The sequence below is a fragment of the Gigantopelta aegis genome, chromosome 4 (genome assembly GCF_016097555.1).
Source record: "Gigantopelta aegis isolate Gae_Host chromosome 4, Gae_host_genome, whole genome shotgun sequence".
Lineage (NCBI taxonomy): Eukaryota > Metazoa > Mollusca > Gastropoda > Neomphalida > Peltospiridae > Gigantopelta > Gigantopelta aegis.
The window spans coordinates 106,670,307-106,698,152 of NC_054702.1; the positions used below are offsets into that span (position 1 = coordinate 106,670,307).

The 27,846-nt window shown below is 36.9% G+C and overlaps 1 protein-coding gene across 1 annotated transcript; it reads right to left on the minus strand.

The window, feature by feature from the left end:
- Positions 1 to 5,871: 5,871 nt before the first annotated feature.
- LOC121371683 (ribosomal protein S6 kinase delta-1-like) lies at positions 5,872 to 27,586 on the minus strand. Its single transcript, XM_041497755.1, has 14 exons — positions 27,433 to 27,586; positions 23,638 to 23,673; positions 22,678 to 22,795; positions 22,123 to 22,238; positions 21,041 to 21,273; positions 19,896 to 20,492; positions 19,068 to 19,297; positions 18,673 to 18,797; positions 18,356 to 18,511; positions 15,987 to 17,548; positions 15,308 to 15,435; positions 14,943 to 15,025; positions 12,847 to 12,942; positions 5,872 to 9,437 (listed from the first exon to the last, which is right to left on the minus strand). The coding sequence occupies exons 1-14, from the start codon at positions 27,535 to 27,537 to the stop codon at positions 9,324 to 9,326; spliced, it is 3,699 nt and encodes a 1,232-aa protein (XP_041353689.1). The 5' UTR covers positions 27,538 to 27,586; the 3' UTR covers positions 5,872 to 9,323.
- Positions 27,587 to 27,846: the final 260 nt, after the last annotated feature.

The window sequence follows — 27,846 nt, forward strand, 5'->3', positions numbered from 1 at the left end:
ATTGAGGCAATAAACTGACTTGCAAGATTGCATGACTTGTTTCCCATTGTGCAGGTATGGGATTTGTTGGGTCGTAGAGTGTGAGAGAACTATACGCATATTCACAATGTCCACAACCTTAAACATGCTTTAACTCGTGAATGGATCTCTATCACTAGTCCAGAGATCCACCGTCTCATCGGAAGCATGAGCCGACATTGTACCATTGTCAACATGAAATGTCCAATATGCTCAGATACGTTATTGACAATTTTCACACTTTTGTGTATGGACCCCAAATCACCATTTAATGACATGACCGTCACACATTTCATTTTGTATTGAAAATCTCCTGTTACTTATACTGACAAATAATTAAATCCAGTGTGATTTCATTCTGTAAGTCGTGAGTTTTCTTTTATTTAAGCACATTTACCAAACTGCTAAATTTGTTGGGCTAAGTCTATATCTAGGTGTGGTATAGCGTGTTCATTAAAATTATACTGATGAAATTTTATTTCCATCAGACACCCAAAACTAAAGTGCCTATAGAACACAAAGTTGGAAATTTCAAACATGTTTCTTGGTTATGAAGAAATATTGGTTAATCGAAGTTCCCTCATATACTTTTGACATCTTTGATTTTTATCAATGTCCGACACTAAAACTATTTAACCATCACCAAGTCAAAACAGGTTAATTAAGAATTTATTATGCAAGGTATTAATGCAACTCATCCTGCCTCCTATAAAACTATAATACTTTACTTCCTAATGTGAATGACTTGAAAGGAATACAAGGGCAAAGTTTTAAATTCGATCAGACACCTCGACAAGTATTTTGAAAAATACCCTTGTAAAGGTATATAGTTGATGTATGTATGACAAAATCTGGCTTTTGTAAATTTGACCATAGTGTTCGAGAGAAAACCTGCATTATTGGGGAATATTGGATATCTGCTAGTTCACAGCAGAATAGGTTTGTAGGCACTTTCCCATGAAAAAGACATGTACCATGGGATTTAATAATGCAGCAATACTTCAATCTGACATTGATCCTATGAGCCATTACTATTGGGCAAGTACTCTATCCCCGTCACATCCAGCTTCATCTCCTAAAATGATCACTTTTCATCGTGGGTGTACTAAGTAAATTTATGGCTATGATGTGCAAAAAAAGAGATTGTTCTTAGTGTTTTGTTCATATTCCAACAAACATCATCTGAGAACATGGTCTAATGGTTACAATTGGTGACAAAATTATGTCATCAATAAAATGTTCAATGACCAGGGGACTCGTTGGGCTATTTCTCATTCCAGTCAGTGCTCCACACTTAGTACATACAGTACCACTACATTTGTTACACTGCTTTAGTCTGTGTGTTGTGCATATAAAAGATCAGCTGGTGTTCCCTCTTTATTATCTATACGTGGCACAAAAAATAAAGGAACCCCTATATCTGTATATTTTGCATCTGAAAGGACCATGTTACACTTGACCCAGCCAAATCCGAACCCAGGTCCATTGGCCATAAGTGTTGTCCCACACAGATGCAGCGTTCCTTACCCTTCATGGTTCAGCAGAATCATGCATTGCACGTGCGTTGTAGGGTATACATTGGACACGATAACCGGCACTCCTCATTGCAGTAAAAATGCCTCCATGACAATACCTGACAGAGGAACAAAAATGGCAAGCAATTGGGATGGTGCAGGCGGGACAGTCCCAGAATCAGGTGGCTCGATTCTTTCGAAAATCAAAAAGCGTGATTTCCCGGCTTGTAACGTTACACAGCCAGACTGGTAACGTTACAATGAGGAGAGGAAGGGGACGACCCAAAAAGACAACCGTCAGACAAGATCGGCTGATACGGACTGTTGCTCTCAGGAACAGGTTCGTCACTGCACCGGAGATAAAGAGAGAGTTCCGTACTGCCACGGGAATACGACTGTCCAACTCTACTGTGAGGAACAGACTTCGTGCTGCTGGACTGAAGGCAAGACGTCCATTCAAAGGCGTTATCATGACTTTGAATCACCGACGTCAACGTTACCGATGGGCTTAACACCACCAGACACGAGCTTTGCGTCACTGGCGTCATGTCATGTTTTCCGACGAATCCAGGTTTTGTCTGAGGTTCACAGATGGACGTAAACGTGCTTGGTGGCGGCGTGGTGAGCATTATGTCAGAGCAACCATCATGGAACACGATTCTTACGGAGGTGGTAGTGTCATGGTCTGGGGTGGCATCACCTACGACAGGAGGACTGATCTGATTGTCATTCGTGGTAACATGACAGGGCAGCGATACGTTAACGAGATTTTACAACCTGTAGTTGCTCCTATGGCAAACAGGATTGGACAGAACTTTGTCTTCCAAGATGACAATGCACGTCCACACAGGGCACGTGTTGCTACCGACTTCCTCACACAGCATGGCATCGCTTCACTTCCCTGGTCAGCCAAATCTCCTGACATGTCCCCTATTGAACATTTGTGGGATGTTTTAGGCCGATTTGTTCCTGCTAGACAGCCTCAACCAGTCAATCTTGACAATCTTAGTGTTGCACTTCAGGAGGAATGGCGGCGCATTCCAAGGGCGACAATCCGTCGCTCGATAGCCAGCATGCCGTCTAGATGTCGTGCATGTGTTGCTGCACGTGGTGGACACACAAGATACTGAGAACATTACGTAGTGATTCTTTGTTTGCCTCTCAAATAAAGTTAACTTCCAGTAGTAAATCTGGGGTTCCTTTATTTTTTGTGCCACGTATATGTTGTCCATAACCATGTCTGATGCAATATAACTAATTAATATGTGTTGAGATCCCGCCCCTCCCCAAATCAAATAACAGATATTAATATTATACACACATCGTTTTATAAATGCAACTGAACATAGTCCAACTAAAATAGATTTGTGTTATCCATGTTTAGGATGAATACATAATGCTTTCAACAAAAGGAAACAACAGAATAAAGTGTGTCGTTTTTATTTATGTTACAGGAATGCAACTGAAAACATAATAATTGTTTTTCTAACCAACTCTCATTCACATACCCATTGCACTAGAACTCACATTCATTGCGCATTTAACATTGAATCAAATGGCATTTAATTTTATTTCATTTTTATACATACATATTTTTAAGTTTATATCTAATTAGGTTTCAAGCACGCTGTCCTGGGCACACACCTCAGCTATCTGGGTTGTCTGTCCAGGTCAGTGGGTTAGTGGTTAGTGAGAGAGAAGTCAGTATAGTGGCCTTACACCCACTGAGTTGTTAAACTTGTTCTGGGTGGGAGCCAGTACCGGGATGCAAACCCAGTACCTACCAGCTTCACCAATGCCGGTGAAATGCATTTGAAACAATTTTTTTTAATACAGCATGGATTTTGTAAGAGATTTGTTCAACAAAATTGTCATGGTGTTCATTCACAATTGTCATATCAGGCACAAGTACAGGAATTTTGTAAAGGGGGTCTAGACTGGTGAGCAAAGTTTATAGGGGCGTCGAGACATGTTCCCCAAGAAAATGTACTGAACAGTTTTGTTTTTGAGCAGGGTGGGGTTTTCGACTCCTGAAACACTCCCCCTGCACATTGTTTTGACAACTTCAGTATCTTGACACTAATCTTTATAAGTGGAGAATAAATAGGAGTATTATGAAGGATTACATTTTGAATCCATATATGATTTCTACAAGTAGTAAATGTGCAACCATACAAGTACAAAAAGATAGAATATAAAAGCTACATCCACATTGGATGATTTTAATCATTTAAATATTCCTATGTGTTTGCTTTGCTCTCAAATATTTCTAAATAATGTTTAAGATGAAATTAACTAATAATACATATTCTCACAATTTATATATAGTTTAACTATTCATAACATAGTAATCTCCAGATTATTTCTCAGAAATGTACAATGAAGTAACAAAAAAAATAACAAAGTAAAAACATACAGACCTAAGCTTGAACAAAATGAAAATAGTCTGTCTACAGATGTGGGCCAAAGGTTTTTAACTATGGCAATGTCACTGGTCTCAACATTGGCTTAGACAAACTAAATGAAATCAGTGCAAAGAAAGTGCAATTCAAGAATGTATGAATTAGACATTAGAGTTAAGGCAATACAAATAAACTCAGACTTGACAATAATGAAACACTAACAGCAGACATAAAAAAAAAATGGTGAAGGTGTTATTTAACACTAGGATTTTTATGTTGAGGAGATAGGCTGAGCAACTGACCTCATGCTGGAATAAAAAGGATTGAAAAGGTGCATTCCAAAATCACTGCAAGATATTGGCATGGCCTTAATGACCGCCAAAGACCAGATGTGGAATGGACAGAACATAAAGACGGCTCTGGTTCTCTCACTCAAGATGTCATACAATTCTATGAGGATAATAGAGGTTTAAAACATGTCACACTAATACTGTATAACACTATAAAAAAGAGAGTAATGCTTCAAGGGAAGCTACTACAGTGAGGATTAAATAAGTACCCCTATTAGCCTTTTAGCAACCCTAAAATTCCCAAAGTCAAAGCCATGGGTGTTCAGACAAATTTTAGAAATAAAACCCTGGTCTACTTAAGTTAACTTCTTACCTACATGTACATACTATTATGGACCTATCACAGTTAACCATTCATGTTTTACTCTGTAATTTACATACATGAAATTGTTGTTATTCTTTGGTACCTAGTACTCGTGAGGTTTTAGTACTATAAACTGAATTGAAAGGAAAGAAACTACACCCCAGAACACTGTTTACAATTGAAAACTATTAACAAATGCAAGTGGGTAACAATTACACAAACTGAACTGAAAGTTCTCTGGCACAATTTTAAATGGTAGTAATCAACACTGCTGTAAAGTGGGAGTATGACTCCACCCAGCACATACTAATTATTTTGTTCAGTTTAAAATTACTTTCACACTCACATCCACTTAACAGCCGAATGTGCAACTCATAATACATGTAATTATATTTGTGAAGCACATGTAACATTCAGAACAAATCATTTCACTGTCTCCTATATTGCACAAATAAATATAAACAAACCTTTTACTTAATAAATAAAACATGTATCGTTTAAATGTTTGCTAAAATACTGTTTAAGCAACTTGTTTTGACAACATTAATAATTGATATATACATTTTGTTTTGCAATCTTAAAACAATATTCATGTATTAAAATCGTACTTTGTTCCTTTGAGGAATAAATTATATATTAAATTTGAAATACTGATTTCACATGTTATATGTACACACATAACTAATAAGTAGTAATTAAATATTAATTATTTTCAGTGTTAAAACAATGAATTTAAAAAAATATATAATCATGTACATGTACCTGAAAAAATACAAAATGAAATATGAGACCTTTTAAGAATAAATAAATTAAAATCCAAGAAGAATCAAAGTAATCAACATATTAAGTATTCATTATTTAGCAAATCATTTTCTTGGTGATTATTTGCACAAACACAAAGTTACTATTTTTAATGCAAATAAATTTTAAAAAGTGAGCTTTGTAAAGTGATTATTCAATTTTTTTAAAACTCACTGCATTATTTATAGTGTGTTACTCTTTATGATGCTTTATTTTGTCATTATTTTGAAACAAAATGGTAATGGTGTTTGTAATAATAAACATTCTATGGAGGCATCCATACAAAAAAGTTTAATGTTTTTGTATAACAATACCACTAAAGCACATTGATTAATTAATCATCAGCTATTGGATGTCAAACAATTGGTAATTCCGACATATAGTCTTAGAGAGGAAACATGCTACATTTTTCCATTAGTAGCATGGATCTTTTATATGCATCATCCCACAGACAGAATACCACATACCAGTCGTGGTGCACAGGCTGGAAAGAGAAATAGCCCAATGGGCCCTCCAACGGGGATCGATCTCACACCGACTGTGCATCAGACAAGCACTTTACCATGGACTACGTGTCCCCCCCCCCCCCCCCCAATCCATATAGAATGCAAGGCAAGGGAGGGTTCTGACATCAGTATAGGTGGGGGGGGGGGGGGGGAGGTAGAGGAAAGCTGACAGAGTGCATATTCATAGAGTTCTGGGTACATACCTCAACTACCTAATTATGACAGAGATGAATTATACATGGCTGTATAAATGGTGAAATAGGAAAGATGGGAAGAGGATATCTGCAGGTCATCATTTTGTCCACAACAGAGGTTCATGTTCATGGTTAGTAAGAACTACAACTAAGTTGTGTACTCACTCCAAACTGTTACTGGTACCAAGATATGAACCCAGCACCTGCCAGTCACCGTAACCATGTATCACTGAGTCAAATATCGGAATATTACACAATATTTTCATTGTATATAATTTGTAATATTAATAATAATTATTATCCATTTAAGCACTCATAATTGTGAAAATTAAAACAAATAATTTCACAGAAATTATTATGAATTAGGGCAATATTATTCTATGATTTGACCCTTACAAATCAGTGACTTGGTTGGTACTAAATATGACATCATCACAATTTGGCAAACATACACAGCGATGTCATGTAGTTTAAAGAGTCAACATTTATGCCTCTTAGTTTTTATTGTTAAATTTGTAATAAAATATTATCTTAATACAATCCATTAGATTTTTTTAAATAGAATAAATATGTGTGAATAAAGTTATCATTACATTTATGTGCCTTGTAAAATAATTTCAATTTGTCACTCGCTAAAGCATGTGACAAGTGAAAATCATTTCACTTGGGATATAAATTTGATAATAACTAGTAACTTGTTTATTATCCTGTATATATATTACATACCGTGAGCAGTAAAAAATGTTACAGTATATTGTCAATAAAGTTTTGTTTCTAAAGTAATGCCCTTCAAGCTATGCAAACAGTTATAATATGTATACAAGAGCAGGTCGACTCTCCTTAAACTTACTCACCGCACTGATGGGTCAGCTACGAGAGCAGGTCGACTCTCCCTAAACTTACTCACCGCACTGATGGGTCAGCTACGAGAGCAGGTCGACTCTCCTTAAACTTACTCACCGCACTGATGGGTCAGCTACGAGAGCAGGTCGACTCTCCCTAAACCTACTCACCACACTGATGGGTCAGCTATGAGAGCAGGTCGACTCTCCCTAAACCTACTCACCCCACTGATGGATCAGCTACGAGAGCAGGTCGACTCTCCCTAAACCTACTCACCCCACTGATGGATCAGCTACGAGAGCAGGTCGACTCTCCCTAAACTTACTCACCCCACTGATGGGTCAGCTACGAGAGCAGGTCGACTCTCCTTAAACTTACTCACCCCACTGATGGGTCAGCTACGAGAGCAGGTCGACTCTCCCTAAACTTACTCACCCCACTGATGGATCAGCTACGAGAGCAGGTCGACTCTCCCTAAACTTACTCACCCCACTGATGGATCAGCTACGAGAGCAGGTCGACTCTCCCTAAACTTACTCACCCCACTGATGGGTCAGCTATGAGAGCAGGTCGACTCTCCCTAAACTTACTCACCCCACTGATGGGTCAGCTACGAGAGCAGGTCGACTCTCCCTAAACTTACTCACCCCACTTATGGGTCAGCTACGAGAGCAGGTCGACTCTCCCTAAACTTACTCACCCCACTGATGGGTCAGCTACGAGAGCAGGTCGACTCTCCCTAAACTTACTCACCGCACTGATGGATCAGCTACGAGAGCAGGTCGACTCTCCCTAAACTTACTCACCCCACTGATGGATCAGCTTACCCCAATTTACCGTATTTAGTTTAGTATCAGTAGTCTTTTTAATAATTTCCTTTTAATAATAACTAATAAATGACTGAAGATGTTAATATAGATGCCCATAGGTCGTGTATAACTGAAGATGTCAATATAGACGCCCATAGGTCGTGTATAATGACTGAAGATGTCAATATAGACGCCCATAGGTCATGTATAATGACTGACGATGTCAATATAGACGCCCATAGGTCATGTATAATGACTGAATGTCAATATAGACACCCATAGGTCATGTATAATGACTGAAGATGTCAATATAGACGCCCATAGGTCATGTATAATGACTGAAGATGTCAATATAGATGCCCATAGGTCATGTATAATGACTGAATGTCAATATAGACACCCATAGGTCATGTATCATGACTGAAGATGTCAATATAGACGCCCATAGGTCATGTATAATGACTGAAGATGTCAATATAGACGCCCATAGGTCATGTATAATGACTGAAGATGTCAATATAGACGCCCATAGGTTATGTATAATGACTGAAGATGTCAATATAGACGCCCATAGGTCATGTATAATGACTAAAGATGTCAATATAGATGCCCATAGGTCATGTATAATGACTGAAGATGTCAATATAGACGCCCATAGGTCATGTATAATGACTGACGATGTCAATATAGACACCCATAGGTGATGTATTTTTGTGTTTCAAAATTCATACATTAAACGACAGCAGAAGACATTCTTTTTCAACACTCTTCATAAACCTTTTTTACTGGCGTTTCATTTACACAGTCGCAAATTCAGAGATTATGAACACAATAAAGCAGGATTGGGAAGAGCTGACCAAATAATGGGTGAGTTAGTAACTTTTAAGAAGCGAATTGACTGAACAGACTGAGGCGAGTTGACCCACCATTAGGGATAATCAGTTTTGGGGAGAGTTGACCAGCATTCATATCAACTGCTTGTAATATGACTTTCTATATATTATGCAAAAGGAACAAAATAAAACAAGAGAATGATAATGAACTGCATGAACAGAATAATAAACTCATTCCCAGTTATTTTCAAGTTCATATCCCTAATGATATGATGTTTAACTGTCATTTGCTAAAGCTTGTGACAAGTAAAATTATTTCATTTGCACCATAAACTATATGGTAACTATAAAATTATGGATATATGGAATGGTCAGTAAATTTCTGTTTTGTTTCTGTCTGATTTCCTGATATGTTCCTGTTGATATCATTAACTTTCACACTAAACCAGTGTGTGTCAATGATATTCAACTGTTTCATTCCTGTCACTGATTTTCAGCACTGTTCCTGACTTTCAAATCTCTTCCATTTGAGTAAATGATTTTTAACTCTGCTCCAGAAATGGTTTTGATTTTCAACACTGTTCTTATCAAGTTAGTGATTTTCAACACTGCTCCATTCCTGTTACTGTTTTCCAACACTGTCAACACTATTCCAGTCTGGTTACTGATTTTCAAAACTGTTCCAGTCCTGTTACTAATTTTCAATACTGTACCAGTTATGTTACTGATTTTCCACAGTTTCAGTCATGTTACTGATTTTCCACACTGTTCCAGTTGATGTCACTAAAGAATGGGTGAGCTTTAATGGCCTCTGCACCATCAATACCAGACCCGAGTCGCTCATGTTGGTTGAAGTGGAGAAGCTGTACACAAAAATAAAATCATGAAACCAAAATTAGTTTTGATTGAAATATATTTTATTGCATTTAAAAACAAATGGATTAGGAACATGTTTTCCAACTTACAAGGCCCTTTCCATAATACATATAGTAGTACCAGTGTCAATGATACATTTTGCCAAAACTAATAATTTTCTATTACCCAGATCAAGTGTACCGTATATTGCTGTGTATTAGCAGACTCCTTGGATAAGCCGACCCCTTTGTTTGACCCTAAATATCTAGTACAAAATAATCAGCCTTGTGTATAAGCCGAAGTCATCTTTTGTCCAGCTGTATGTTGTATCGAATTCAATAATACTGTCAACAAATAGACTTGTGCTTTTCTTGTTCATTACATTTGTTTTCCCTTTACTTATCACAAACATGTAATCGCGATCGCAATCAATGCGGCAATGCTAACAATAGTAACGTCTACCATGCCATGAAAAATAATTTAGAACTGATAAAGCATAACAGAAAAATAAATAATTCAAGCTGTAACATATCACTGCACCAGGGGTGGGGAAAAATAAAATTGTCAATCGGTCCCATTTGATGTTGTCACTACCGGGGGGGGGGGGGAATAATAAAAAAAAGAAGAACATTTAAAAGACGATATTTGCCAAATAGTTTTTAAAAAAAATCATAGTGACATTTGTATCGTTTTATCTTGAATCATGAACGCGAAACGATAAACATGAAAACATGAAACATTTTTTTTATATCACATCAGTGAAAAAACCCCCACAAATTGTATATATTTTACATAATGGAATAAATAATATAAAAAATGAATAAAAGTTACTCATTTTAATTTCCATATATGTATAAAAAGTACGAGTATTCAGTACTGTGTCCTGAAAATTAATAAAAGATGGCACCGTTGAAGCATTTGACAGCCTGAGCTAGCACATGTTTAGACAAAGAGAGTAATAACGTCATCACTGATTGGATGAAATTTGACCTCTGCTGGCTCTAGAGATAACAGTACATGTAGCTGTTCTGCTTACTCCCACTTGTTAACAAAAAAGGTGGAAACCTTTTGTTAATTTTAAAATCCTTTATACTTATTGGATACACTACATTGAACAGTCAACAAAAAATACATTTATAGATTATTTCAGTATATTTTATGCTATTTCAAGCAGTTTGTATTGCACAAAAGCCTCTTGCTTCGGACTAGGACACTCGACCCGACACTGCGACAGAGCTCCGTACATAGGTGTTGACAGGTGTTGATTGTAACCAGTTGAAAATTCTGGATCCTTTGTTTTAATTGGAGTGTAATACCTTGATAGCTCTCTAAACCAAGAATGGTGCTATCGTTAATGTCTGTTTAATCTCTTGACCGGCTCAGCGACGTTGACAAATGTCTAGCCTAGTGGCAGTCAATTGACATTACTGTAGGTCCGACTTCAGTGACTGGCGATATACTTAGGCAGACTTTAAAATCACAAACATCTGAAACACCAGCCATATTGACCACTATTTATTTATTATTTTAAATCATGCACGAGATACCCATGTCTGGGCAGGCCGGTCCACTTAACGGATAGGAATTTGTTCTGGTAATAGAAATGGACAGGTGCTTCGGACCGACAAGAATGACAAAAGTGGGACCGGCAAACGCATGTTTTTAAAAAATAATTTCGGTCTCAGAGATTGAGAATCGGTCCCAGACCGGGAAAAAAGGGCTTTTCCCCACCCCTGCACTGCACACAAGTAATTAATTTATTCACTGGACAGCAAAAAGTAAAATCATAGAGGTATGTTTAATCCCCCACCACACACACAGAAACAAAAAGATCATGCGGTCCTGAACTGCAGCTGTTCACTGTATATGGTATGGTCATATGACAATAGTGGGAGTAAATATCGTCCTGAAATTCATGTTATGTTTTTTCAGTCGGTAATGTTAATAATGAGCTTAATTTATTTATGGCATTACTTTACAGTTTAATGCACCCTCCCAACAAAACAACATTAGAAATATAATACTTGTTTGAAAAAAAACCCACTGTTTTGTATCTTAAATCTGCTATATGAAAGACTGGTCCCAGCACAGGTCAAACAAAAATGGCGGACAGTTGGAAAAAATATGTTTTTACCATTGAAATGACAATAAAGCAAGTAATTTTCTTTATTATTATTCATCAAACTTATAATGCATTCAAGAACAAAAAACTGCATAATATTGCATGTTTGGGTGTTTTATTTATAGTGTGCACAAATTATTGTTACATAATCTGTGAAAGACTAAAGGTCTAATCAAAATTTATGTCACGGTCGGGAGTATTTTTGATCAGAATTTTATGCTCCAATTTGTTGCCTCCATGTATAAGCTGACTCTCTTCTTTTGGAAAGTGTTTCTAGACTTCAAAAGTCGGCTAATACACAGCAATATACGGTATATGAGTAAAGTTAGATAATTATACATTCATTATAATAGTAGAAAAATTCCAATTAAAATTTAATGAGTAATCTGGTAAACATATGCTATTCCTTCTGACTCGCCTCCCATATTTAATCCTGATTTAACAATTATTAGTTGTCTCCCAAATTTATCCCAGTCTTTAACTGACAGATATAAAAGTGCCCTTTGATCAATTTTTGTTGCTACAATTTCTAATTTTTTTATTCTTAAAATAATATTAAACATTTAAATTTACAAATACTACTACTACCGTATATGCATATATGTTCGCGAATAAAATATACCATGAAAAAATCAAGCAGTCAAAGGTCCGCAAGGTCCCATGATTCCGTAAACCTGCATGGTCAACATACAGTTGCCTGTAAGTCTGTTATTGTGTAATCTGTTTTGTTTGTTTTCTTTGTAACCTTGAATGGAAGTTTGTGGGTTTGCATTTTTCAATTTTCTGTATCGCATGTACGTGTTCCATCAATAACATGTCTTATCAGACATACATACAACATTGATGTCTTGCTGACAGCATGGTGAACATGTCCAAGTGTGTGTGTGAAATCGACATTGAAAAAAGTTTGACAAATGAAATATGGGTAATTTTGATTTTATTAGTCACGAAAATAATTCCTCGCAAAAATGTAAAATGAAAGCCCGATCGCGAATTATTTTAGCCGCGAAAATATTTGTGTATACAGTATTAATTTATTTGATGACTATCACAGTAATACTATACAAGATGACCACAGTCAAAAATGTCTTGTCTGTTACTTGAGCCTATTTCTTGACAATTGGTCAAATTAGTAATCAAGTCAAAGTATTGCTGAACAAAGTGATTTCTTGTAAACTTTAGTGTTCCATGATGGTGAAACAAGAATAAACTTCGAAAGATGAGCCAACTCTGGGCTAACTGTGCTGTTTTTAATTACTGATTGCCCAGTGATATTAAAACAAAAGTGTGTCTACCTCTTGCAGCAGAGCCTGCCCTTCAGTGGAGACATGTGAAGGAACGTGGAGTTGTGTATGAGAGTTGATTCCACCTGGATGACAGTGTAACAGACTCTGAAACAGAAGCAATACTTTCTTACCAGTATCTATGAAGAGTTGAAAAGGACATAAGGACAAAAATCCTGAAATCTTTGGGTCTTGAAAGAGGGTGTTTCTATGAAGATTTTTAAAAAAGATTTTTAAGCATAAAATGACATAATTCCCCCCAAAATCCAGAATGTTTTCATATCTGCTAATCATAGTCAACTACTTATAATTACAAGAAAGAATACCGGTATTGTCATTTGTGCATATACTATTCAACTAACTATAATTAAAAGAAAGGTTATTTTAGATCTTGGTAAAAATGTCACAGAGATGATGCTATGTACTGGTATTAATCTCACTGAAAAGTAGCTTAATATAACAATAACAATGCAAAGAGTACCTTCCTGTCTCCAGTAAGGTACCATGATCTCAACAGTAAACAATTTGTTAACAGATTTTAACATTCAAGTAATATGTTACGGTCAGTAAAGCAAAGGTCAACCAGGCAACAAGGGAATTAATAAACCTTATGTATACAATATTATCTTTAACTTGCCAAACACAGTCATCTGCAAATTGCAAGAATGAAAGTTTCATTCACACATTTCTCACACATCTAACCTTGTGTGATCCATTTCTTATTCCCACATTAAATATAGGTATCATTTAAAAATTATATCGTCATGACAGGTTACTATGAAATCCTTTATTTCTGTGGGCTTAAATTTTCATGGTTTTACTAAAATACACATTTCATTGGGTTCTAAAATTCATAGATCGAAAAGGTAGTATCATAAATTTGCGTTATATTATATTATATGTATTATAATTTTTTTATGCTCTTAAATTCAGAGTTTGCACTAATCCATACATTACAAAACAATTTAGACCACCACAAACAAAAGTGATTTCACAGCAAGCAAAAACGAAATGGGTTAAATTAAATTATTTTTGCATAACCCCAAAATGGTATACACAAATTTTCAATTGTCAGAGGCCTGAATCTTGTTTAATATTAACATAATATTATCTTGATGAAATTAGAAAAGCTAGGTATTGCATTTGTTACTCATATACCTCCAACCATAAAACGCTGAGTTATCATATATTAACACTAGTGCTATCTCACAATTATCTATCAACACCAGTGTTATCTCACAATTATCTATCAACACCAGTGTTATCTCACAATTATCTATCAACACCAGTGTTATCTCACAATTATCTATCAACACCAGTGTTATCTCACTATTATCTATCAACACCAGTGTTATCTCATTATTATCTATCAACACCAGTGTTATCTCACTATTATCTACTAACACCAGTGTTATCTCATTATCTATTAACACCAGTGTTATCTCACTATTATCTACTAACACCAGTGTTATCTCATTATCTATTAACACCAGTGTTATCTCACTATTATCTACTAACACCAGTGTTATCTCATTATCTATCAACACCAGTGTTATCTCACTATTATCTACTAACACCAGTGTTATCTCATTATCTATTAACACCAGTGTTATCTCACTATTATCTACTAACACCAGTGTTATCTCATAACACCAGTATCTCATCTATCAACACCAGTGTTATCTCACTATTATCTACTAACACCAGTGTTATCTCACTATTATCTACTAACACCAGTGTTATCTCATTATTATCTACTAACACCAGTGTTATCTCATTATTATCTACTAACACCAGTGTTATCTCATTATTATCTATTAACACCAGTGTTATCTCACTATTATCTATTAACACTAGTGTTATCTCACTATTATCTATCAACACCAGTGTTATCTCACTATTATCTACTAACACCAGTGTTATCTCACTATTATCTATTAACACTAGTGTTATCTCACTATTATCTACTAACACTAGTGTTATCTCACTATTATCTACTAACACCAGTGTTATCTCACTATTATCTATCACCACCAGTGTTATCTCACTATTATCTATCGGCACCAGTGTTATCTCACTATTATCTATTAACACCAGTGTTATCTCACCTTGCCTACAAGCAGTTCATACAACAAGGCACCAAGACTCCACCAGTCACAAACCTCCGAATATCCAGATATTGAATCTACCTCTGTCAAAACAGAAGATAAAAAACCATTCAAAAGCTTAAAGAAATTTTTTAAGAGAAATGCAATATGTATAAACATAATTTATGAAACATGAAGTAATATTCAAATATGCAAGAATTGTTTTGAAAAAGGTACAGTTAATTAAATTAAGATGCACATGGAACTAATTGGTTGTTTTTACAAAACAAAACTGCTTAAATACTGGATATAAAAACATTGAAGAAGTGTAAATATATGTTACCAAGCAGTACAACAAATCATACATGATTGTTTATAGTTCTTACCTGGAGCAACATACATCTGTTCCACAGCTCTTTGATCAATGATCCTGTCAGTCTGAGAAAACTGGCAGAAATAAGTTAACAAGATGTGTCCTCTGTCACCAAGAAGAATGTTGTCAGGCTTCAGGTCTCTGAAACAAACAGGGAATATTACTGAAGTATGAACTACATGTAGATTATCTCGTGATCAAATGATAAAGAATATCTTCTTTAAATCTTCTGAAACAGACATAATATGTCATCAGCGTCTTAGCATAATTAGCTGATTAATTTTAGAGCTTTTGAGAAAAATGGAAAAAAATGTTTTTTTACACAACAGAAATTAATTCTTTAAAAATTATAAGAACAGTTCTTTTTGCTCTTGTAAGGCATTTATGCTAAGAGTAAGAGGCTGACAATATGATTTATCAGACAACAGCAAAAGAATCACATTATGATTTTTATTACCGATATATAACAGGGCACTGATGATGAGTGAGAATAGAGGTTTAAATCCTAACAACGTACTACATAATTCCATTACAGTGTTACAAAACAGATTACTAGTGTACTTATTGCTCACTCTGTTTCAAAATATACCACAATTAACGATATATATATTTTAATGCAATCTCTCTTAAATATCTTATGCTATCTGTGATATTTCTCACATGTGTAAAAAGTGAAAACGATATGGGTTTACCTGCAAATAATTCCAAAGTCATGAAGTCTTGACAAAGCACAGACGATCTCGGCCGCCCACCGTCTAATACACGACTCTGGAAGCTTCACTTGTTCTGGGTTAACAGAGTCGAGCTGCTCAAACAAGCTCGACATCGCACGGGCTCGGTTCTTGGTGGGCGACTTCATATCACATTCAAATGACGCCGACCTTGTCATAAGATCGTTAGAGTTCATTCGACTGAGAGTTAATCTTGTCACTGACGCCGTGTTTCCAGGTAACTTGGTAAGTAACGTTGCTGCCTTACTGTCAGTGTCAGTGGTTTTGTCTACTATTGCACTTTTCACATCACTGTCGGAATGTGACACAGAATCTACGGACTGCGGTGCACTACTATCACAGACACCTGACTGGTCCTCACCGTTTGTATCACAGACATTTTCACACGGTTTATCTACTTCAGAGTCGCTGTCGGTGGGTGACCGGTGGATGTCGTAAATACTGGGTTCGGCCGAGTCACGTGATGTGTTGGTAATCCTCCCTGGTGAAAGACTTCTTGGAGAAAAGTTCCTGTGTTCCACAGAGTTTAACATCTCCCTCGTGTTATCCATTTCTGCCTCCCCAGGAGCTGATGTTGTCGGTGACTGACCCATACCGGCAGACTCCGAGAGAATCTGTTCTACAGATTTAATGAGCTCCATTGAATTGTGGATTATCTGTTCGGCATCCATGTTTATGTTACCTGTAGTAAACTGTTCATCAGTTGCTGATAAAACAGTTTCATTTTGATTTGTAACAAATTCTTTATTGCTAAACACATCATCCTTAACTTGAAGCGAAATATCATCTAAATGGTCTCCTGTCGGAGATTCATTTGTTTCCGGAATACTTTCGATGTGATCAGAAACCACACTGTCAAGTCTGTGGAAGCCATCACTGTCGAAACTGTTGATGGAAAATTTCTCTAATGATGGTCTTGTTTGCTGCAAAATATCATCAAAATGTTCTTCCTGGTCCAAATCATCCATGCAGTTTGCGTTAAGACTCAAGTTGGATATGTCACCCACCTGGAAGCCGTCCGATGACATACTAGACAGTCTGTTATAATCGGGCTTTTTACCACTTGATGACAAGGTACTATCATCCAAAAGACTGTCATTTTGTACAACATCCTCCTCTGGTGACACCTGATTGACAAACTTAATGCAGAGTCCATCTGAAGTGTCTGGCTCTATTGTCAACCGCTTGTGTTCATCTCCAGACACAAGGGTGGGATCTTTAGAACGATTCATGCATGTCTGTTCAATGTTACCACGATCAGTGGTGTGGGTTTTCTGCCCTGAATAGATATTCTTACTGTCGGGCAAGTCAATACCAAGATTGATTTCATCCCCAGCAGCATTAAACATACTGTTAATGTAGGCTCCAATGTAGGTCCATAGCTTGCCTCCACTCGCGTACTGCAACAGCAGGTAGATAGCATCTTCCGTTTCATAGAACTTGTACAAGCTAACCATGTACGGGCAGGAAGTGGGCAGGATGGTGGGTTTCTTCTCCAACAACATGGAAGTTTTGTGGATTGTCTGCAATATTAAATCACATGTTAAAAAAAGGTAAAAATGAAACTAACATTTAATTAAAAAAAGAATAGAAAAGAGATCTTCTGAAATACTATCAGACAAACTGAAAAATGGATGCACGGACATCTGGAGGGATGGACACTGGCTATTTTAATATCCCCCGCAAATAACATTGTGGGAGTATAGACAAACTTGTTGATATAATTATATTGTTGCTGTGTGTTCTGTAGTCAAGTCATGGGTTTTTGTCTAACTGTCTATAGTCCTTCCCAGCTTCCATGAACATTGTTTTTTGTAAATAATTTCAGTTTCATTTGACAGAAAACAACAAAAAAGGGGAGATTTAACAAAAATTAAACCCCCCAATATTTTTGTGTACAATTTCAAAATAAATTGGTTCAGAAATAAACAGATTGTACTGCATTGTATACTCAGAAAACAGTGTTCACTGTTAGGACCATAGAACACATACAATTATGTGAAGAGTTTATCATTTTCATTTTAAGGCACAGTATCACAGATTACAAGAGTTGTTTTAGTTTGATACTGGTTTATACATGAAAATAATATTCACTTGGGATACTAAATATTGTCACTGTACCACACAACATGGTCTACAGCAGAAGAAATTCTACATAATATTCTCAGCCCCCCCCCCCCCCCCCCCCCCAAAAGTATCATTTTAATTTGTGACTATATAGCCATCATTCAATTATAGATGGAATATGTCAAAACAAATGTAGCTGGCTGCATAAAGTTCATCTTGGAATAAACAAAAAATTTATATATTTTTCAAGAATATCTACCAACCCTGACACAGTATGTTTCATCACTGCTTTTATCCATGACCAGAATAACTTTGTGCACAGTTCCAAGCACCTTGAAGTTACGCAGTTCTGAAATAGATCCTCGAACAAAGGCCAGTGCAGGATCAATTTCCATGGCCGGGGACAGAACTGTATCAATCTAAAATGTATAAATAAAAACACGTAAAAATAGGTGGATCCTTAAAAACCATTATCACATTAACAGCAGTCACACTAGACTTTATAACATTGTAAAAATTAACAAGAATGTATACTGAAAAATAGCCAATGTGAATGGAGTTATCTTTTCCTCTTGCTTACCCCTGACCAGCGCCATTCATCGGAACTATCCTTAGCAAGATGAAGGTTGTACAAATCTTCTGCTTTAATTAAGTACTGGGCAGTCTTCCTACGCACAGCGTCTCTCCTCGCTTTGTTGTTGTCGGCTGAAATAAACAATGAGACTAGAGAAGGGTTCTCGAGTTGGATGGCAAAACAAATTTACATGTAGTCACAATGGGAGGAAATAGGCAGATCTTAAAGGGCAGTGTTGTGTGAACAGGGAATTAAGATAACAGCACCAGGGTTTCTAGAATATGGTAACCCTACATCTGTGATTAAAGTTTACACCATCAAGCTATAGTTTGAGAAAAAGGATAAGTACATATAGGTTTATTTCATTGTAGATTAGTGCTGCACACAACACATTTATTTACCTTGCACTCCCTGTAGTAAAATTCCCACTCCAGTCTTATAGCAGGTGAAGGCCGTTTCGTAACTTCCATTAGCTTCACATTCCTGAGCCAGACAGATCTGATTGGCTGCCAGGTAAATGTAGTCATCCTTGCCCCCAAGGTCCATGGTGGATACGCTAGACTGGGTCCCTGTACGTTGCTTACGGGGACTAGGTGTCATACTACAACCCCTGGAGACCGGTCTACTTGATCTGTCAATCAATAAAAAAACATCACTGTAGCAGGGACAGAATGAAATGATATGAAATAAATGGATGTGTTGGTTGATCGGATGTTTGGATGGTTGACTGGATGGAAAGGAAGCATGGATGGATTGATGGATGGATGAAAAGTAGCAAGGAAAGAAGGATGGATGAATGGTAGTTCGGTTGTTTGGAAGGAAGGAGACAAGAAAGGTAGGAAGGATGGGATGGATGGGATGGATGAATTGATGGCTGGATGGCTGTTGTTTTGTTGGATGGAAGAAAGGAAGGAAGAATGGGATGGATGGGTGAATGAATGAATAAAAATAAAATAACATAACTCATTTAAGTCTCATACATTAAATCACCCCAACTGTCTTCATTTTAGTCAGTAATCAGGAATGAAAATGACACTGGATAAAATACAGAACTGAATAACTTTGTAATCTGATCATGAACAGTAAGGGACTGCTTGCTTTTTATCAAATAACAAGAACAGGAATAGTAATATATATGGGTGGTGATAAAATCTGTACTTTTGAAACAACAGTATGTTAAGAGAGCTGTATACGGTAGAAGATGAGTATGTTAGTACAGAATCACTGACCTGGTTGTGGAGGACACACTGGACACGGAGTTGATGCTGCCTTGACTGATGGAGCTGGGACGGGACAGGTCAATGTCACCTTTACCACACTCCACCTTCGACAGAGACCGGGTCCTCAGGGGATCGAACTCACTGATGTCGAATGTGCGATCGCTGTGGCCACTCTGACAACTCCCTGTGAGGTCGTCGCGACTACCTCGGACAGAACCGCTGTGATCCAACAACACTGTGTCTGGCACCTGTTTCAGCTTGCTGTCACTGCAGCTACTGTGATTCAAATCTTCAGGAATCCCAGTTTCTTCGTTTACTGCCTCCGCACCGAGGGGCATTTCGCCATCAATGTCGTCCATGTTGGCACATGTGGTTTTGGCCCGAATGAGCCAGCTGACACTCTGAGTTAGGTCATGTTCCTGTTCGGAATGACCCCCAGGGTCCGACTTGATGGGATCGAAGAAAGACAGGTCCGTATCAGGCAGAGAACTTCCAAGAGGCGAGTCGGCGTCGGTGTCACCAAATTCATCCACGTCCACAGATGAGCCCAGACTTATGGTGTCTGGAACTTGTGGGAAATTCCACGTTCCTTCAAGAAGTTTCACCCTAAACAAAAACAAAAAATGTTTTCTTAATTATGTAATTTATACCTGTTCCACCGTGTCTGAATTAGCTAGCTCACTTTTTTTTTTTTAAATCCATTTTACAACAAACTGAGTTATGTTAACCAGTCAGATATATTAAAAGGCCACCTTATAATACTTCCTTCATGGCTGCTTATCTGACATTTTATGACTGTGTTATAGGGCTTCCTTTTGGCAACTTTAGTTTGTAGTAGCAAAACAGAGTTGCCATAGCTTTATTTTGCCCTTAAACAATATGTCAATTGAATGAATGAATGGATGAATGGATGAATGGATGAATGAATGAACGAACAAACAAATGGACTCAGGAATGAACAACAAATGAATAAATGACTGAAATAATGACTGACTGATTGACTGAAAGAAGGACACGCCAGTATGAAAAATACATTGACTATTGGGTCTACTGAAGATGATTGTACTACTTATTGCAGCTTAAGTGGGAACTCTACCATAGAATTACATCCTACTCCTAACTAATACAAGGAACGGTGTACTTCATCTACTCACTCTTTATCAGCTAACACAGACAGCTGACTGATTTCGGAAACCTCACTAACAGGAGATGTGACGTTGGATAAGTTTGGCTGAACTCCACTTTTAGCTGACTCAGCAGGCTGCGACTCCAAGATGGGTACAACGTCAGGAGGGACATTCGAGGTGTCGTGGTCAGACAGAATGTCCAGCTTTGAGGGACGCAGAACAGGACCCGCGTGGAAACCAGACTGTGACACCTTCCCTCCCTGAAACACACATGGAAAATGACGGCATCGATTGTTTAGGTGTTGCCCTGTCTGTGGGAAGGTTAATGTAAAAGATTCCTTCTTGTTAATGAGAAACTGTAGTGGTTTCCTATGAAGACTATGTGTCAGAATTAAAAAACATTTGTGACGAGTTAGTTTTGGGGCTAATGAAACTTTCACGGAAAATCCCAGACAGCAACACCACTTTCAGTGAATTCAAGAAATATAGCAACTTAAAATGGTGGTTAAACAAATGGAGTTTTACTTTACGAGAGTACTACTGTAGGCGGGCGATTTTTCAACATTATTATGGGCTAGGCAGGTGGTTTGTAGCCCACCTGGATTACAGGTTATGTGAGCTATGGCAGTCACACACAACTGTCCACCTTAAAACACAAGGCCGGCATACCATGGCCTTTGATGTACCAGTTGTGGTGCACTGACTAGAACGAGAAATAGCCCAATGAGCACACTGACAGGGATTGATCCTAGACCTACTGCACATCAGTCCAGCGCTTTACCACTGGGCAACATCCCGGCCCTATTTCCAAGAATGAAATATACACATATGATCTTTCCTTCCAAGTTAGAAATGTTAATATGTATATTTTGATAAAGACTACAAACATTTCCCCACATTATTGTATTCAGAGATGTGATTCCCATGTAAAAATTAAACACTGAAATGATCTTTTAAAAGCTGAAAACTCTACACCATAATCAAATAAAGCTAATTTTTCAGCATCTTTATGAAGATTATTTATGCAAGATAAAAAACTCAACTGAAATCTGCCAAAAATGCTGAAGATCACATCCTTGAGTTTTGTATGAAGTAAAAAAAAATCTTACCACCCAAAAGGTCTGGAAATGTTTTGAGTTGTACAGGTGTGGTTGGTGACCTATAAAGTTGAGCAGACTCAGTGCACTTTGTCTTCGCTCTTCAATAACTGCCTCATCAAAGCGACCTGCATAATAAAAAAAATAACATTGTTTCAGACTAATACGCCTTAAATCAGTCAAAGAGCTCTAAGTCAGGGAACATTATAAATGTTCACAGCTATAAACATATTTGAAGTTTCATAACAAACTACCAAAGAGCTAGTTATACTATTAAGTGTTAACAGCAGACACCAACACAATTGGTTATCATACATCAGATACCCATTTAAAAATAACAGATGAATTTTTTTTTAAATGCCAAACTTCTATACCCTGGTTAAATGATGGTAATATTTCAATTTTACACATTATTTAATGGGCGTGGAGAGTGGGCCTAAAATTAGATAAAATGTTGATAAATCACATCCCTGAGTTATTAAATATTAAAACTCATAAAATCTGGATGCAAAATGAGTGTAGAAATTATTGTCCAGTTTTTTAAATTTTATTCTTCAGACATCTTACCAAAAAGCTTTGGCTTGGCAAAGGGAGGAAACTCATCTCGTCTATGTAGAGCTTTGTGGAGATTAAGCATCACTTTAAATAATTCCTTGAAGTCATTGTATCTTTTCCAGCAAATTATCTGGAGAGAAAAAAAACCTGATTTATTTCCATTATAAAGGGACTGTCCTGAGTTTTCAGCAATTGTAATATGTTTCCATCTAACAGAGGTTTTTTTGGTGACTAAAATTACATATATTTAATACATTTTTGGTTTAGAATATCAGTTTCTGTGCATGTATATTCAGTGTGTTTGCAGGTAATGCTAATGTCTGTAGCAGTCAGTTTTCATTTTACCTCATAATATATATTTTGTTTGTACATATATTGGAAGGTAAAATCTGACTTGGGCTACTGCAAACATTAGGACGACAACAAACACCTTGTTTATATAGATACTGATATTCTAAAGAAAAACATGTTTTTAACATGTCATTTTAGTAATCAAAAAGGATGTATTAGTTGTAAACATGTTACAATGGTTGCAAACACAGGATAGTCCCTTTAAAAAATCTAATTATAATTAAAAAAATAATAAACCCAAATATTAAGGTTTTAGGCAGGGCATTGTCTTCACTCAACAGCAGTCAACTTGAAAGCAGGGCTTTTCTCATGTTTCAAAGCTGGAAGCTGTTTATTCTAAGTGGGCAGAACTCTACATTACTTCCCATTTTATACAACATTGTCATTAATCTGTAAAGTAATTTGCAAAGTATAGCTGGCATGTAAGTTAAGAAAGTTGATAAAATTGGCAAATATGTTAATAAACACCAAAACCGAAGAAAAATAATACACACGGTAGATGTTCACTGTAACATATTATACTGGTATATATCATGAACAGTCATAAGTAATATGATAACTTACTTAAATATACTAACATTTAAAATGTCATTCAAGTTAAAATCGTATGTACATGTTTACCTCTGTAAGACTTTCTGGCCGGTTAATTGGGAAAAACTGAAAAAATAAATGTTATATTAGAGTATATCCAAGAAGACTAAATCTTAGTCAGGTTATGAATTCATTGGTTTGATCAACACCTGAGTGCTTAGTACAGAATTATTACATACATACATGTATAATATAATAATAATGTATATATGTATACAGTATATACTGGTCAACTGCCTTCAAATGCAAAATGCTGTACAGGTACATTCAGATATATATACAACTTACAAGCTTCTTGACAAAGTTAACACACATTCTGAAAGTATTGCTAAAGCAATACATGACCCCTATTGAACCTAAAAAAATTTTTATCTCCTACATTCAAGGGTTATACTTCTGTCGGTAAATCACCATGAAACTTAAATTTTATCAACTGGAATTTGATCAACAACAGTACATGATAAAGATATATACAAAATTTCATCTCAATATATCTTCTGGCATTGCAACACAAAAATCAAAAAACTAATTTTCATATCTCCTAAGTTTAAGAGTCATAACTCTGTCAAGAATGGGTAAATCGCCAAAAAGTCAAACTTGATCTGTAACAGTACATGATAAAGTTATACAACAAAAAAAGGTCAATTTTTCAAAGCTTTCTGAAAACAAAGTCTGGAATTTGTTTCCTCCACATACCCTAAGTTCAAGCATCATAACTCAGTCACAAATGGGTAAATAGCCATGAAAGTCAAACTTGATCTGTAACAATACATGATAAAGCTATACACTATTTGTAGGACAGACACAGACAGGACGAAGATGGAACCTATAGTCCTAGTGCATGTAAATAATTACTGCTCTATCCAGTGTGGCTGGCTGGTAAGGGATAGATGCAGTCTTACACATCTGAAAGGCGCAACTGGGTAGCTACACATATTTTAAAACTTTTTTATTTTTTTTACCTACAAACAAAATAAACATATATGCAAATGCATATAATTTGATGGCGTGCGATTTCTGTGTCATTTCATTTTTCTCTATGATGACCTAGTCTCATGCTCGGAACATTTTGTGTGCAAAATTTTGATTTGTAAAAATTGCAATTGCAAATCATTTTCAAATTGCTTAGACGAACCCTACAATTTGACATTGGCAAACGCACATGTTAACTGAAACTGACAACAGGCTGTCGTTTGTGCTTTTCCGAGCTATGGCGGCACAGGCGACGAATCAAGCGTATACGTTTGATGATATCCGTTCATAGTGAACACACACAACATTTTTAAAAGTGCATTTGAGCTTGTATTTCACATTTGTACATGATGTTATAATATGGTAACCAGATAATGTAACTTTAAATATGTTATATTATAACAATGACTAACATATTTTGTGCTTCGATTCTTTACGGAAATTCCCACTTTACGTTCACGACAATAGAAACTGGTTGCCATCGCTGACCTGCCATAGATTGACTGAATGACGTATACCCCAAATTGATAGGTACGTCATTATGCAAACGAGTTTTCCAGAGGCCTCAATGGTAATCTTGAGTCGGCAATTGCCATCAGGGATGAATTGATTTTATGTAACAAAGCATAGTAGGGTAAACTAATTTTAATTTAGTGAAAAAAATATTAGCTGTATGTTTGCTTTGTTTATAATAGTAATATATATATATTATATATATATATATATATATATATATATATATATATATATATATATATATATATATATATATATATACTCTTCAAAAAAAGAAACGCAAAAGGGTACAAATGGGTTATAACTCCGATTTTATGTTTCCTACCGGTTCATGCTTTGTGAATATAAGGTCATTGCATGTCCCAAACACATTCCCACGGTTACATTCGATAAAACGCAGCTACTGTAAAATAAAGTTTCAAAATGTGAATATTCGCAAAAACGCAGCCACGTGCAAACCATGTCACCACTGCACGTGCGTTGTCTGCACGTGCAACATGAACACCGACAGTATAAAAGTGCAGGGTGTTCGCTTGCCTGGCCTCTGTATCTGGCCGACAGTTGACAATCCAGGACATGCCACGTCTCAGTGAACCGCAGAGAAACAATGCCATCGGCCGACTAGACGCAGGCGAATCCAGAACGGCCGTTGCCAGGGCATTCCATGTGTCCCCAAACACCATCTCCAGACTGTGGGACCGTTACCAGCAACATGGATCAACACGTGACCTCCCTAGATCCAGTCGACCACGGGTCACTACCCCCGGGCAGGACCGCTACATCCGGGTACGCCACCTTCGGGAACGATTGACTACTGCCACCTCCACAGCCGCAGCAATACCAAGTTTGCGCAGGATATCCGACCAGACCGTACGGAACCGCCTACGTGAGGTAGGAATTCGTGCCAGTCGTCCAGTTCGAGGTGTCATCTTAACACCACAACACCGTCGACTCCGACTGCAGTGGTGCCAGATTCATCGACAATGGCCTCAACTGCGATGGAGACAGGTGTGGTTCAGTGACGAGTCCCGATTTCTGCTCCGACGTCATGATGGAAGATGTCGCGTGTATAGGCGTCGTGGTGAACGTTATGCGGCAAACTGCGTGCAGGAAGTGGACAGATTCGGCGGGGGTAGTGTCATGGTGTGGGCAGCCATCTCACACACTGGCAGAACTGACCTGGTCCACGTGCAGGGCAACCTGAATGCACAGGGCTACATTGACCAGATCCTCCGGCCACACATCGTTCCAGTTATGGCCAACGCCAACGCAGTGTTCCAACATGACAACGCCAGGCCTCACACAGCACGTCTCACAACGATTTCCTACAGAACAACAACATTAATGTCCTTCCTTGGCCATCGATATCACCGGATTTGAACCCAACTGAGCATCTATGGGACGAGTTGGACCGACGCCTCCGACAGCGACAACCACAGCCCCAGACCCTGCCCGAGCTGGCAGCAGCCTTGCAGGCCGAGTGGGCCACCATCCCCCGGGACGTCATCCGTACTCTGGTTGCTTCAATGGGCAGGCGGTGCCAGGCAGTTGTCAACACACGCGGAGGCCACACCCGGTATTGACTCCAGATGACCTTGACCTTGGTGGTGTGTCCTATCACTTACTCACAATGGACTAGAGTGAATTGTGAACAATCCTCCAACATTTGGTAATTATCGGACTCACCATTCAATAATTAAATCAATTCTCCAAATGTTACGACAATGTGATTTTGCGTTTCTTCTTTTGAAGAGTATATAATATATAATATATATATATATATATATATATATATATATTATATATTATATATTATATATATTATATATTATATATATATATATATATATATATATTATGGGTACACAGATCATGGGTACACTGAATGTATGTTGAAAAAAAGAAATCTATTTTCAAAGGATATGTATTTTTTCAAAGTTTCTTCAACAACTATGTCCAGGAAAGACTTTATAGAACACAGTAGGACTAGGACCTAGGAGTAAAGTTTGCTATGTTTGGTTTGCACAAAGTTCAGGAAAAAGCGAAAACGACAGTAATAATGGGTAAAACCATGGCTATTTTGTTACATCATGACGACTATATTAGGTATTTATTTATTTAGAAAGACAGACACAGAGAGAGAGAGAGAGAGAGAGAGAGAGAGAGAGAGAGAGAGAGAGAGAGAGAGAGAGAGAGAGAGAGAGAGAGAGAGAGAGAGATTATATTTTAATGGGGGTCAAAACCAAAAAGAATTTGAGGAATTCGAAATTTCAGCATACTCATCAATTGTTAAAGTTGGTAACCATAGATAGACATCTGTCAAGATGAAACACTTACTTTGCATGTTACTTTATAAATTGTGAATCCTTTTGGATGAAGCTGGGGATCACATACGCTAAAACACCATATCTTTTCTTGCTTTACAGGTTTAAGAGCCATCATAAAATGCAAATGAATATTTTTCTATCTATCTCTACTAAAACTAACGTCTATTTACTCATTAAATAAGATAAGATAATTAACTTTATTTTCCTAAAAATGGATAAAAATACGGAACCGGAAGTACGATCCGGAAATAAGCCTATTTGGGAGATCATGCAAAAGTTAACTTGCTTTAATATTAACCAGTTTGTTTTGAAAGTTGTTACATATGACTAAAACAACAATTGAGGTTTACACATATAAAACTTTCGATGATATATTCATATTTAGACAATTAAAAACAATATTTTTATTTTATGACGAAAATGT